We start from the raw sequence: 10,676 nt of genomic DNA, 5'->3' as shown, positions 1-10,676 counted from the left end.
ATGGTTTTAATTGTGCAACCATGAATAGCTTGGGTTAAAAGCTTAAAACTTAATTTTTTGGATTTAATTTTGTTTTATATCGTTGGCACTAGTTCTTGATCGCTGAAATATATTATTGAGTTTCTGGGCTCTCTTCAGAAAATGGATATTTCAATCAGGTGAATAGGTGGGCAATACCTACCAAACCTGGTCCATTAGAAAGAGTTAAACATAGAAACTAAGTAATATTAAATGTAATATACCCTCATCAGAAGCCTTTAGAACTGAATTATATTCTTATTATTATATTTTAAGCAGCAAGGGCAATAATAGTGGCTAGGCTGTAGACTGGACAACTGGGGTTGATTCCTATCAGGGATTATGGATTAAAAATAAACTTCAGGAACTCCATGCTGTGAAGGTTCAGTACAAAACTTGGCGGAAAATGCCTGTCAAGAGGCAGAGATTTACAAAGATTGACAATTTGTAAGTTACGTTGTGCTTTCTTGTTCTTATAATGAAGGCATCGTAAAACAATTTTAATTTTTCCTAGGTCAGTGGTCCCTAACGCCCACGGGCGCCCGCCAAGGCTTTTTTTGGGTGCCTGCGTTGTTACAGAAAGAGGTTATACTGAATAATGAAGGTCGTTCAACCACGAGCATCATAAAATCAAGGCACAGATCTCGACTTACTGATGCCCATCTTGACGATTGTTTGCGAGCAGCATCATCATCCTACACTCCCAAATTTGAAAAACTGGCCGATGAAATGCAGCACCAAACTTCCCACTTGAGTAATAATAATTGTACTTATAAAACTACGTATTTTTGATTTTGATTCTGACCAAAATTTTGTATCTGTTGTCAGTTCTAAAATTGACTTACATTGCTTTGAGAAGTAAAATGTAGCTTGAAGATGATGATATAAATTTTTATAAAATAGGTTCAACGTAAGGGCCCGTTTGATATGAAAATTACTTTCTTTGAGACGGACAGACAAACAGTATGCTAGTAGTCACACGCACGTGCACACAAATGGTGTTATATTAGCAGAGATTTAGATGCAGCGCGTCCTGTTTTTAGCGGTCATTCGTCAAATGCTGTCTCTTGGTGTGGGTGCCTACGTTACTCATCACTGATTACATTACATTACAGATATTATGTTAAATGTTGAAAATTATCCAACATTTTGGCAAACATTGCAGTTGCTGTCTTCAGGGTGGATTTGTAATGGTTTGGTGTGTTTTGGTAGTATTATAAAGGGAGGCAGTGGGAGGAGAATTATATTTGATGGAGCTGATTGGTGGAGCGGAAGACTGGTCTCTTGTCCGACAGGAGATGAGCACATGGCTCAGAAAAAGATGCGATATAAAACATTTTTTAAGAAACACTTGGTGAGGAGAGGTGGTGATAAAAGAAGTTTTGGTGACCGCTCCACCAATCAGCACCATTAAATCCAACATTTCCCCTACCGCCTGCCCTAAATTATACTGCCAAAAAATGCCCACCCATTACAGATTGAACCTGAAGGCGGCATCTGCAATGTTTGCCAAAATGTTGGATAACTTTCAATATTCATCACGGCTCATCCTTAACAGCTGAAGTTGTACATCAGGCTACTATTGTTTGGGTTGCGATGGAATATGTATCTTAGTTGACGGAAACAGGAAATTTTAGAAACCGTATGGAAAGTGGAAATGGAGGATATTAATAAAATGAATCTCAGGGCAGTAGGTAGTGGAGTTGTGGATTGGTCAACGCCAGCAGTGGCTGATGTGTTTTGTGCACCGGTGATAAACCATATGGTTTATGGTACTACAATTTGGATATTACATTACTATGACTGAACTTTATTGTGAAATTAAATTAAATTAAATCCCTACTTTATTTCAGGTGGCAAAACTGTTGATCGCTGCCGAGTTCAAAGGTTCATGGATGAAATACATAAACTGAGAAGTTATTAAATTTGGATTACGAAGTGCAATAAATTCATGCCACCCAGTAGGGTTTTTATATGTTTTCTGCTGATAAAATACTGTAATAATTGTGAAAGCCATTTTATATACCATTAGGATCTAAAACCTATACATTTTTAATTGTCCTAAAGAATATATATTTCGAGCTAAATTAAATTATTTTTTAAAATTTAAATATAATTCGGGTCTTAACCTTTTCACTACCAGTCTTAAAGTCACTAAATATGGCTGTGGGGAAACAATTATTTTGAATTTTTATACGAATTAATTTTTTTTTTAAATTAATTTCATATGAAACATTTATATTTTCCACAATTGCTTGCAAAGTTTTTTAATCTACCAACAGGAGGCAGTTGAGTATAGCAATAAAAGGGAATGGATATGCGAGATAAAGAAGATGACCGATGGCAGTTTATAAATTCTTTCTGTCACCCTAATCAGTGTTGCACATCAGATATCAGAGGTTGAGGAAGTTTTTGGCTTATTGACTCAAATAAACATTACAAATAAATACAATAATAAATTATATTGTTACAACATGCTGGTGGGGTGTGTTACTGTGGAGGCTAGTTTCAAACGTCACTCTCAGCCTCCTCTTGGCTCACGCCTTCCTTCTCAGTATCCTTCCAATGAACGGGGCCCGGGGGTTTGTATCCCGATGGTTCATTATGGGTTAAATGATAAGGTGGGTTAGTGGTTATATACTGAGGAGGTTTGGCTACATGGTGCGGAGGTTTTGTGGGTGTGTAGTGGGCTGGCTTGTGTGGTGGTGCTTGACAGAAAGGCAATTTCAAGTCACTTGGTACGCAGTTCTTTGCCTCCAGGGTGGCCGTGACACGATAGTCTGTAACCTTCTGCACCTTGGTGACCCACAGTGTCCGTGTAGCGGTGTGTGTCTCAGGTGACAGATTCAGGAGGCGTGCATTATCTGCAGAGGCAGTGGTAGGGGGCGCCGGCGTCTCCCTGCGGAACTCCAGGTATCGAGCCTTGTGTGATGGCTCCAATTCTGGTGTGTCCTCTTCCTTTTGTGGCACTGCAGGCACTGCTGTTGCTGATGGTATCCTGCACACCAAGTGACACTAGAGTCTGTGTATTCTCTGCTTGTTTCTGTATCAACTATACAGATTACGGGTTTCCATTATACGATTGAGAGATGATTATGAATGATTGCATTGTGAGATATTTTTTGAAAAAGTGAATGTCAAACACTAAAGTGGACTTTTACAGTTACCTGAGAACAGAGGTGGGCTCGATGTAGAGACCCTCTTGCAGATCATCACCCCAAAGAGATTCTTCTTCAGGTGGGCTGTCACGTTTCCAGCAATCTGGCTCGTGGGCTGCATTGTGGCCAGAGTGCAGGTCAACAGGAAGGCAGGGTGGCTTGACACCATACACTGTCATGCAGACAGGGTGGCGAGTGATGCGACGTGTTACCTGTATGCAAGTTGACCCACGGTTTGGATTGTCAGATACCGTAAGAGACAGGTAATTGTTTGACCAGTTCAGAGACTTAGCCTCTGAAGGAGGACAATGCTTCATGGAATTAGCCACACTGTATGTTGAAAATTACGAATGTGACAATGGTAAAACCTTTGAGGTTATGTCTGAATACTTCTACGATGATGGAAATCTGGTAAAACGAAATATTTCATTCAAGGGTATTTCATAATTATTAACTAATGGTTGCTAGTAGTCTGTAAAGATGAATATGATAAGGGATTTATTTATGCATTTATTTGTGGTTTATTTAAGGCTTTGACCGGGATGTTCTTTTGTTAAATCTTATGTGGTACCGCCTGATTCGACTTCTAATGGTTAAGTGAAGTGTTTTCTTCGCGGTACGGTCTGGATTCGTAAATATTATGAAGACGAGCTTCGGCTTCAAAGGGTTAACCAGCTGATTTTCGTAATGGTGAGGTGTAGTGTTTTCTTCGCGGTACGGACTGAATTCATAAATAATATTCAGACGATCTTCGGCTTCAAAGGGTTAATGAATAAGAAATTGTAAAGGAATGTAAAGAAATGGTTATGGTCTAATTTAAGGTATTAACCTACCATTTGACTAGAAGAATTGAGGGAAACCATAAAGAACCTCAATCAGGACAGCTTGTCTACGGACTGAGATATGAAACTGAGGCCTTATGAATACAAAGCAAGAATGCTAACCGATCATGACGTTCAATCACACGTCGTCAGGAGACATCTTAATAAATGGGTTACAGCGAATTTCTGGCAACAGAACCAGGAGTTACCAACAAAAAAATAACAAATAATGCACACGAACTAAGCATAATACGAAGTTTGGAACGTTTCCGCAATCGTTATAATAATGCAAAATAAGATAAGCTGCACAAGTAGCATGCAATGAAAATACATTACCTCAACGTAAAGCGTTTTGGTGGCGGTGATGGTCTCTCTCGGTGGCAACAGTGGGCTCGGTAGCTGAGGCAAGGCCGGGAGGGGAGGAAGGGCAGGGAGGGCTGGCAGAGTAGGCAGAGATGGTAAATGAACTGTGACTGTGTGGGGCGGAGGCGTCGTCACGTAGTCTCCTCGATCTTCGTCTTCCTCGCTGAAGTCTCCGACCACCTTCAATTGATCGGATTGTTCCTCCAGGGCCTCACTGTCCGCGGCCAAGTCGTCCTGGCTGGCGGCCGCAAATCCCAATGTGCGGGCCCCGGAGTGAGGCTCCACGATGCCACAGCAAAGCGCGACTGGTATCAGCGTTATCCATAATCTCATGCTGCGAACAATATTTTAGTGTGAGAGGCCACCTGGGAAGATGATATTAAAACGTGAATGAACCTCGGGCTTCTAAAAGAGGCGGTAATTTGTCGATTACATGACGCATCACACTTCAGCAGACGACAATATTATTTTACTTACCTATATAATTATTTACAAACTTCATAACCTGAAACCATTCCTGTTTGGGGAATATTTAACAAAAATAGACGTAAACACTCTGATCCTAATAAAATACTAAGGGCAGGGGAACGGGGCAGGTACCCCAGTGAACGCAGTCACAGATGTTATTTTAATGCAGAAACATCAGTTGTTGATAAACATACATCAGACTGCACAAACATATTCAATAAAACAGTCAAATTAGTCACTGCATTTCGATAAACGCTCCCTGAAGTTTGATACAATGTACAAATGTTAGAAAAAGATAAGACGAAACAGGAGAGAAACTGGATAATGGAATAAGGACCGAGAAGAACATGGGACAAGGACGTGAGGATGAGAATTTTGAAGAATTAAAAATTTAACCCCTCGGTTGAAAAGATGACTAAATTTATTTATTATGACAATTAAAAAAAAATAAGCGAAAATTCTCTGAAAGATAAATAGAAAAGACAATATTTTGACATTGTATACTATTATAAAAGGAGCTGTATGCAACAAAGACCCTGAAAAATGCAGAAAAATACTGTAAATTATATCTTAATCGATTCTAGCATTTAACGCCCAAACCAAAAGCTAAAACAAAATTCAAGAAATTGATAAAAAGCTTTTTAAAAATATTGAGGGAAAACCAGTTAGAAGTAAAATCCTATGGATGGCATCGCGATACAAAATGTGTTCACAGAATTTGAACAAAAGTGACACGAGTTTTTCCGTGATAAGAGAATGGATAGAATAAGGGTAACCAAAAGGACATCAGAATTTAAATGCAATGGAAGGAGACCAATGGAACGACCCTGAACAAGATGGTTAAGCTAAAACACATCGAGGATTTTCGCCCACAGACGAGTACGAAACAGAAATGCTTTCAAATGCCACAGAGGCATTGGTCATTGATGGAATTCATGCAAAGAGCGGAAAAAAAAAGTTTAACTAATCACGTCCATTAATTTCGTGAACGAGACACTTAATAAACACCCCCCCCCCCAATTAAAAACACTGATTAGTAAAAATTCTTTCACGTCTGAACCAAAATAGGACACAGGACAGAAATGCAAAATTGGGCTACACTTAATTATTAACGACACTTACGTGATATCGGCCGATGGAGGATCCACGTCCAACTAAGAATACGTGGCTCTCACCCTTAGCTTATATAGGAGCCAGGCGATGGAATCTCCCTCGTCTGTATATAGAGATAACGGTAGTTGTACCTTAGTACCATTCTTGCTTCAAACGCCTCGTAATCAGCGGAATTCGTAAGACGAAATCACGTGAAGATTAAAATACACAAAACTACATTTTTCCGTTTTTGTACTGCGTGGGAACTAAACTAAGGGTGTTTAAAAAGAGGGCGCTGAGGCGGATATTTGGACCTAAGAGGGTTGGAGATTGAAAAAATCAAAATCAAAATCAAATCAAGGAGGATAAGATGGTCTCGGCATGTAACATGCATGGGAGAGATGATTAATGCACACACGCAGTTTTGGACGGAAACATGAAGGGGAGACGTTACTTGGAAAAGGGAGGATAATATTAAAAAAGGACCTTGGAGAAATCGAATGGGTATGGACTGGATTCATTTGACTTATTTCGGGAATTTTGTGAATTACTAAGCAACTTTTAATTTCTCAAGATCAAATCTGTTCAATGGAGTTAATGGGAAGACGTAACACAACTTGGTCACCCCAGAAGCAGATACAAAATTTTGTATAATTAGTTATCGGCCTGTTAAATAGGTGCTTAATGATATTATATTTTATATTATTTTACAGTTTTGTAAGCGTGGCAAACCTGGTCTTTCATCCTAATAGAAGATTACAGATTGCATTTGTTTTAGGGAATAGTTGAACTGAAAGGAAAAACGAGAGGGTATGTATAACAGGGGGACGGAGAGAATTACGTAATGAGGAGCTTCATAATTTGAACTCTTCACCAAATATTACTACGGAGATTAGATGAAGGAAAATTAGATACAAAATTTTAGTTAGATAACATTTCTTATGAGACCTGAGTGAAGATATTAACATTAAAGTAAATCTTAAATGGATTCATCTGACTGCTTAATACATGGTTCGTATTCGTAAGGATTAGAATATGAGAATTACAGCGTGGTCTTTACGTCGGTTTGGCTGGCACCAAGGAACGAGTGATTATTTCTGGCGAGACAAATCAGTGCAGGTACTCGCTCCGTTAATTCCCTAAGGAGTAGCCGCTGGCCGCAACTTACAGTTGTACTCTGTTATCAAATACGATTCAAATTTGAACGAATTTGCAAAAGTGTTCTATGTAGCCTTATGTGGTTCTTGCTGCATCCTAAATGACGGGATGTCATCGTATTGGGCAGTCGAATTAAACAATATTCCTTACAAATTTCTGTAAATGAGTAAGAAAAACACCCAACTGTACAAATAATGTTGGACGTTGCCTATTCTCTGGGATATGTTTTGATATACACGACGTTTCGGGAATTGGCTGTACCCCCGTTTTCAATGATCGATAGTTATCACAATGACAGACCTATTTTTCTGAACTAGTGGTCTAGGTCATCGTATTAATCTCGAATCCAAGAAGTATAAAGTTCGAGACCAGAACGAAAGCTGACTATATAAATTTTTCCGTCTGTCTGCTCGTAACCTAAACTTTTCAGGGACATAATTTTATGAAGGTAAAGAGAGAATGGGACTTCATTGTCTCAACACTTTTAACTCACTTCACGAGAAAATATACGAGATGATTTAAGAGAAGAAGACAGTATATTATTAAAATGTGTCCTAGAAACGCAGGTTATAAAGATATAAATTCTGACCAAATAGCTCAAAATAAGGTAGACCGAACACAGATGATCAGATTTACGTAACTTCAATAAAAACTGTGAATTTCTAGACATGATAAGTAACTCTCTATGGTAAGAAAGGTATGTAGATGTCATCAGTTACATAAAAATTGCATATAAAATTAACATAACTCATTTATAAAACTTATTAATATTTTGAGGTACTAACCATTAAATGTACTCAGGATAACATCCAATGGCAGAGTTTTAACTCATCTCACGTCTTTCTAAATTCAATGTGGTATGTGGTAGTTAAAATCTGCAATCGGCATTTGTATCAGCAAAGTCGCTTCAAGGCAAAATTCCATAACTCGCCGTTCCATTGGCTGTGGCGTGTACACAGCAAATATTTCATTTGACCTTGTCGCCACTGTGCGCCTTGTGACTGACAAGTCTGCCATACGAAACGGTCAAAGTTTACGTAACTTTAACAAATTACAGTGAGCAGAGCCCTAAGATAAGATAGTCACCAAATTCCGCGGCTTTTATGGAACACGAAAGATCTCTGTAATATCACTGGACCTTATCCAGAGCCAGCTGAATCTCATCACCACCCTAGACCCAACTTATTTATATTTATTTTCATATTATACTCCCATCTCCTCCTAGGTATTATTTATTTATTTAGTGTTCTGTCTGACGACAGGTCCATATGAACAGGATCCTTCCATCCTTTTCTCGGACTGGGACCTGTTCATATACGTTCTTGGCAGATGATCCAGAAGTGGTTTGCCATTGCCTTCTTCTGTGTGTGAATGGAGTAATTGTTGGGATGCCACGGAGGCAAAACTCCGTGTTGCCTAGACCACGGCCTTGCCCAACACAAGTTATAAATTCGGGCACCGCCGGGAATCGAACCCGAGACCCCAGGATTACAAGGCCTCCTAGGTATCGCAGGAAATACCTTCCCTTTGGGATTTCAGACAAAATCTTCGTATACACTTGTCATAAAATTATAATTTTACGTATAAGTAAATAGTTAATAATTATCAGTTGTTCTAACGAGTTTTAAATTATTTAAAAGCAGAGAAGTAAACACAGACGAGAAAAGAAAGTGCTTTAATGGAGATAAAATAACAAGTAGGATTTGAGGTTTTCACGGCGGTGAGTTTGAATGTGGCTGTCTTCCGGGTTGTTGCGTAGTTGTTAAGTCGGTTAACTTCTACCAGACTACACGGCGCAACAACCCAGAAGACAGAAATCTTCCTAAAATATCAAATTGAAAGAGAAAATTAATCACATTTCGTCTTTTCCAACTTTAAAATTTTCACGGTGTTTTTAGTAATACTAAATAAAAAATATTATGGGCACGAAACCTCTCCAATTTCAATTAAAAACAATTAACTTCTTTGATTATTTACCGACACTTGCACAACAAACAAATTTAATGACTAAGCAATCGTGGAGAGTAGACAAGGCCGAGGGCGGGGAGATAACTCCTCATTAAAATAATTTAAGTTAAAAAACGTTACATTAAAAATTGACGTTAAGATCCATTATATTGTGTTGCATTAAATACATTTTAATAGACCATCAAATTCAAAAAAAAAATATCATAGTCTATTAACTTCTAATTTGGAACCGGCAGTGCTCATGCACTTGAAGAACGGGTCGTTCAATTATCATTAACTTCTAATATAAAAATTAATGTAACGAAACGGAAATTATCGTCAAAAAATAGCAACAACTAATGAAGCTGAGCATATAAATCAATAAATTCATATTAAGGACGTGCTACCGAGGGTAAACGCTGTTATTTATTTAATATAAGATTTTGGTGGCTTATTAAAATTTGTTTAATATGTAACGCGGAATTTTGGGCTTGAAAGGTTTGTTTTTAACGACTTAAATAACATAAAATGAACGAGAATTTGTAATCTGACTCAGAACAAAGCAAAGTGGTGGGCTCTTGGGAACACGCTAATGAGACTTCGAGATCCATAACTGACGTCTGCTGTATGGACAGGGACATATTTTGGACGACTGTAGAAGCAGGCTGTCGTGGCCTGTTTTAAGGCGTGTAAACAGTGCTTGAGACACGGATTACTACGAACTGAACTGAACCAAATAATTTCCACATAAAGCTGGCCGGTATATTTTGAGGTCTACTGCCTCCGTTGTTGTGTCTAACGGCATCATATCGTTACATGATCTACGCAATTAAGGACACAGAAATATCGGAATGTAGGAATGCACTGAACCTCAGAAATCTTCTTCATATTAACTGTTTCAACCTCAGCAAGGAATAATAACATTTCGATAACAGTGGTTAGAATTCTGCTTCTTTTTCGAAGGGTCCTGTGTCCTTTCCTGATTGAAGGTTTACTTGGGTCTTCTCAGTCCCTCTAGATAACGATATTTTTTTAAAATATGCTACTAAAACTTCCTTCCTCGTGTTCCCCACGCCATGATTCATAACATGCTTTCCACTGGACTCAATATAACACATGTAGCTGATTAGCAGAAGACTTGTATGCATTTCGAAAATGTCCGTCTATATATCCGAATGTATCTGCAATGTTTGTTGTAGCTACAAACAGAATATATCACGTTCAGAACCTGTCTCTTTTGTAGGATTTTGAGATTTTATTGCTTGCATAACTACAGTATATGGCGTTATCTGTAAATGAACTTCTCCTCTCATATCTTAGAACCTCACGACAATTTGGAGCGTCCAGACAGCTAAATTTACAGATGAAGCCTAAAAGGACAATCATATTTATCACCCAAATCTCTGGGATAGGGCGAATGAGAGAGCACCCAGACACCATTTCAGTTCTGAGTGTATCAAAATCGTGCATTACTTCCTCTGAATCCCAGTTCCTGACGTTGGTCCAACTGTGTTTTCGCCATTGTCCATCATTGATGCACCTTAATTACCTTTAATTTTGAAAATCTGCGTTAGTTATATCGCGCCACTGTTATCAAAAAGTAGTAGGGGAACCCCGTTTCGGCTGATCTGTCCCGATTCCGACCTTGGGA

At 38.6% G+C, this 10,676-nt stretch overlaps 1 protein-coding gene across 3 annotated transcripts in view; it reads right to left on the bottom strand.

The window, feature by feature from the left end:
- Positions 1-1,799: 1,799 nt before the first annotated feature.
- LOC110834670 (uncharacterized) overlaps positions 1,800-10,676 on the bottom strand; it is a 212,747-nt gene continuing 203,870 nt past the window's right edge. For 2 of the 3 annotated variants that reach the window (XM_022074076.2, XM_087343883.1), the window contains 3 exons: positions 4,334-4,694; positions 3,186-3,388; positions 1,800-3,016 (listed from right to left, as the gene is read on the bottom strand). In XM_022074076.2, the coding sequence (XP_021929768.2) occupies positions 2,527-3,016; positions 3,186-3,388; positions 4,334-4,694 (1,054 nt within the window). In that variant the 3' untranslated portion in view covers positions 1,800-2,526. Of the gene's footprint in view, positions 3,017-3,185; positions 3,389-4,333; positions 4,695-5,950; positions 6,097-10,676 lie in introns of those variants that run through there. The other variant, XM_022074077.2, reaches the window with a different exon arrangement.

Source organism: Zootermopsis nevadensis, unplaced genomic scaffold (genome assembly GCF_977971745.1).
Source record: "Zootermopsis nevadensis isolate Lab colony 2312 unplaced genomic scaffold, Znev_1.0 Znev_ptg000007l, whole genome shotgun sequence".
Classification (NCBI taxonomy): domain Eukaryota; kingdom Metazoa; phylum Arthropoda; class Insecta; order Blattodea; family Termopsidae; genus Zootermopsis; species Zootermopsis nevadensis.
The sequence above is the reverse complement of the archived record's forward strand: the minus strand, read 5'-3'. Positions and strand labels throughout refer to the sequence as shown.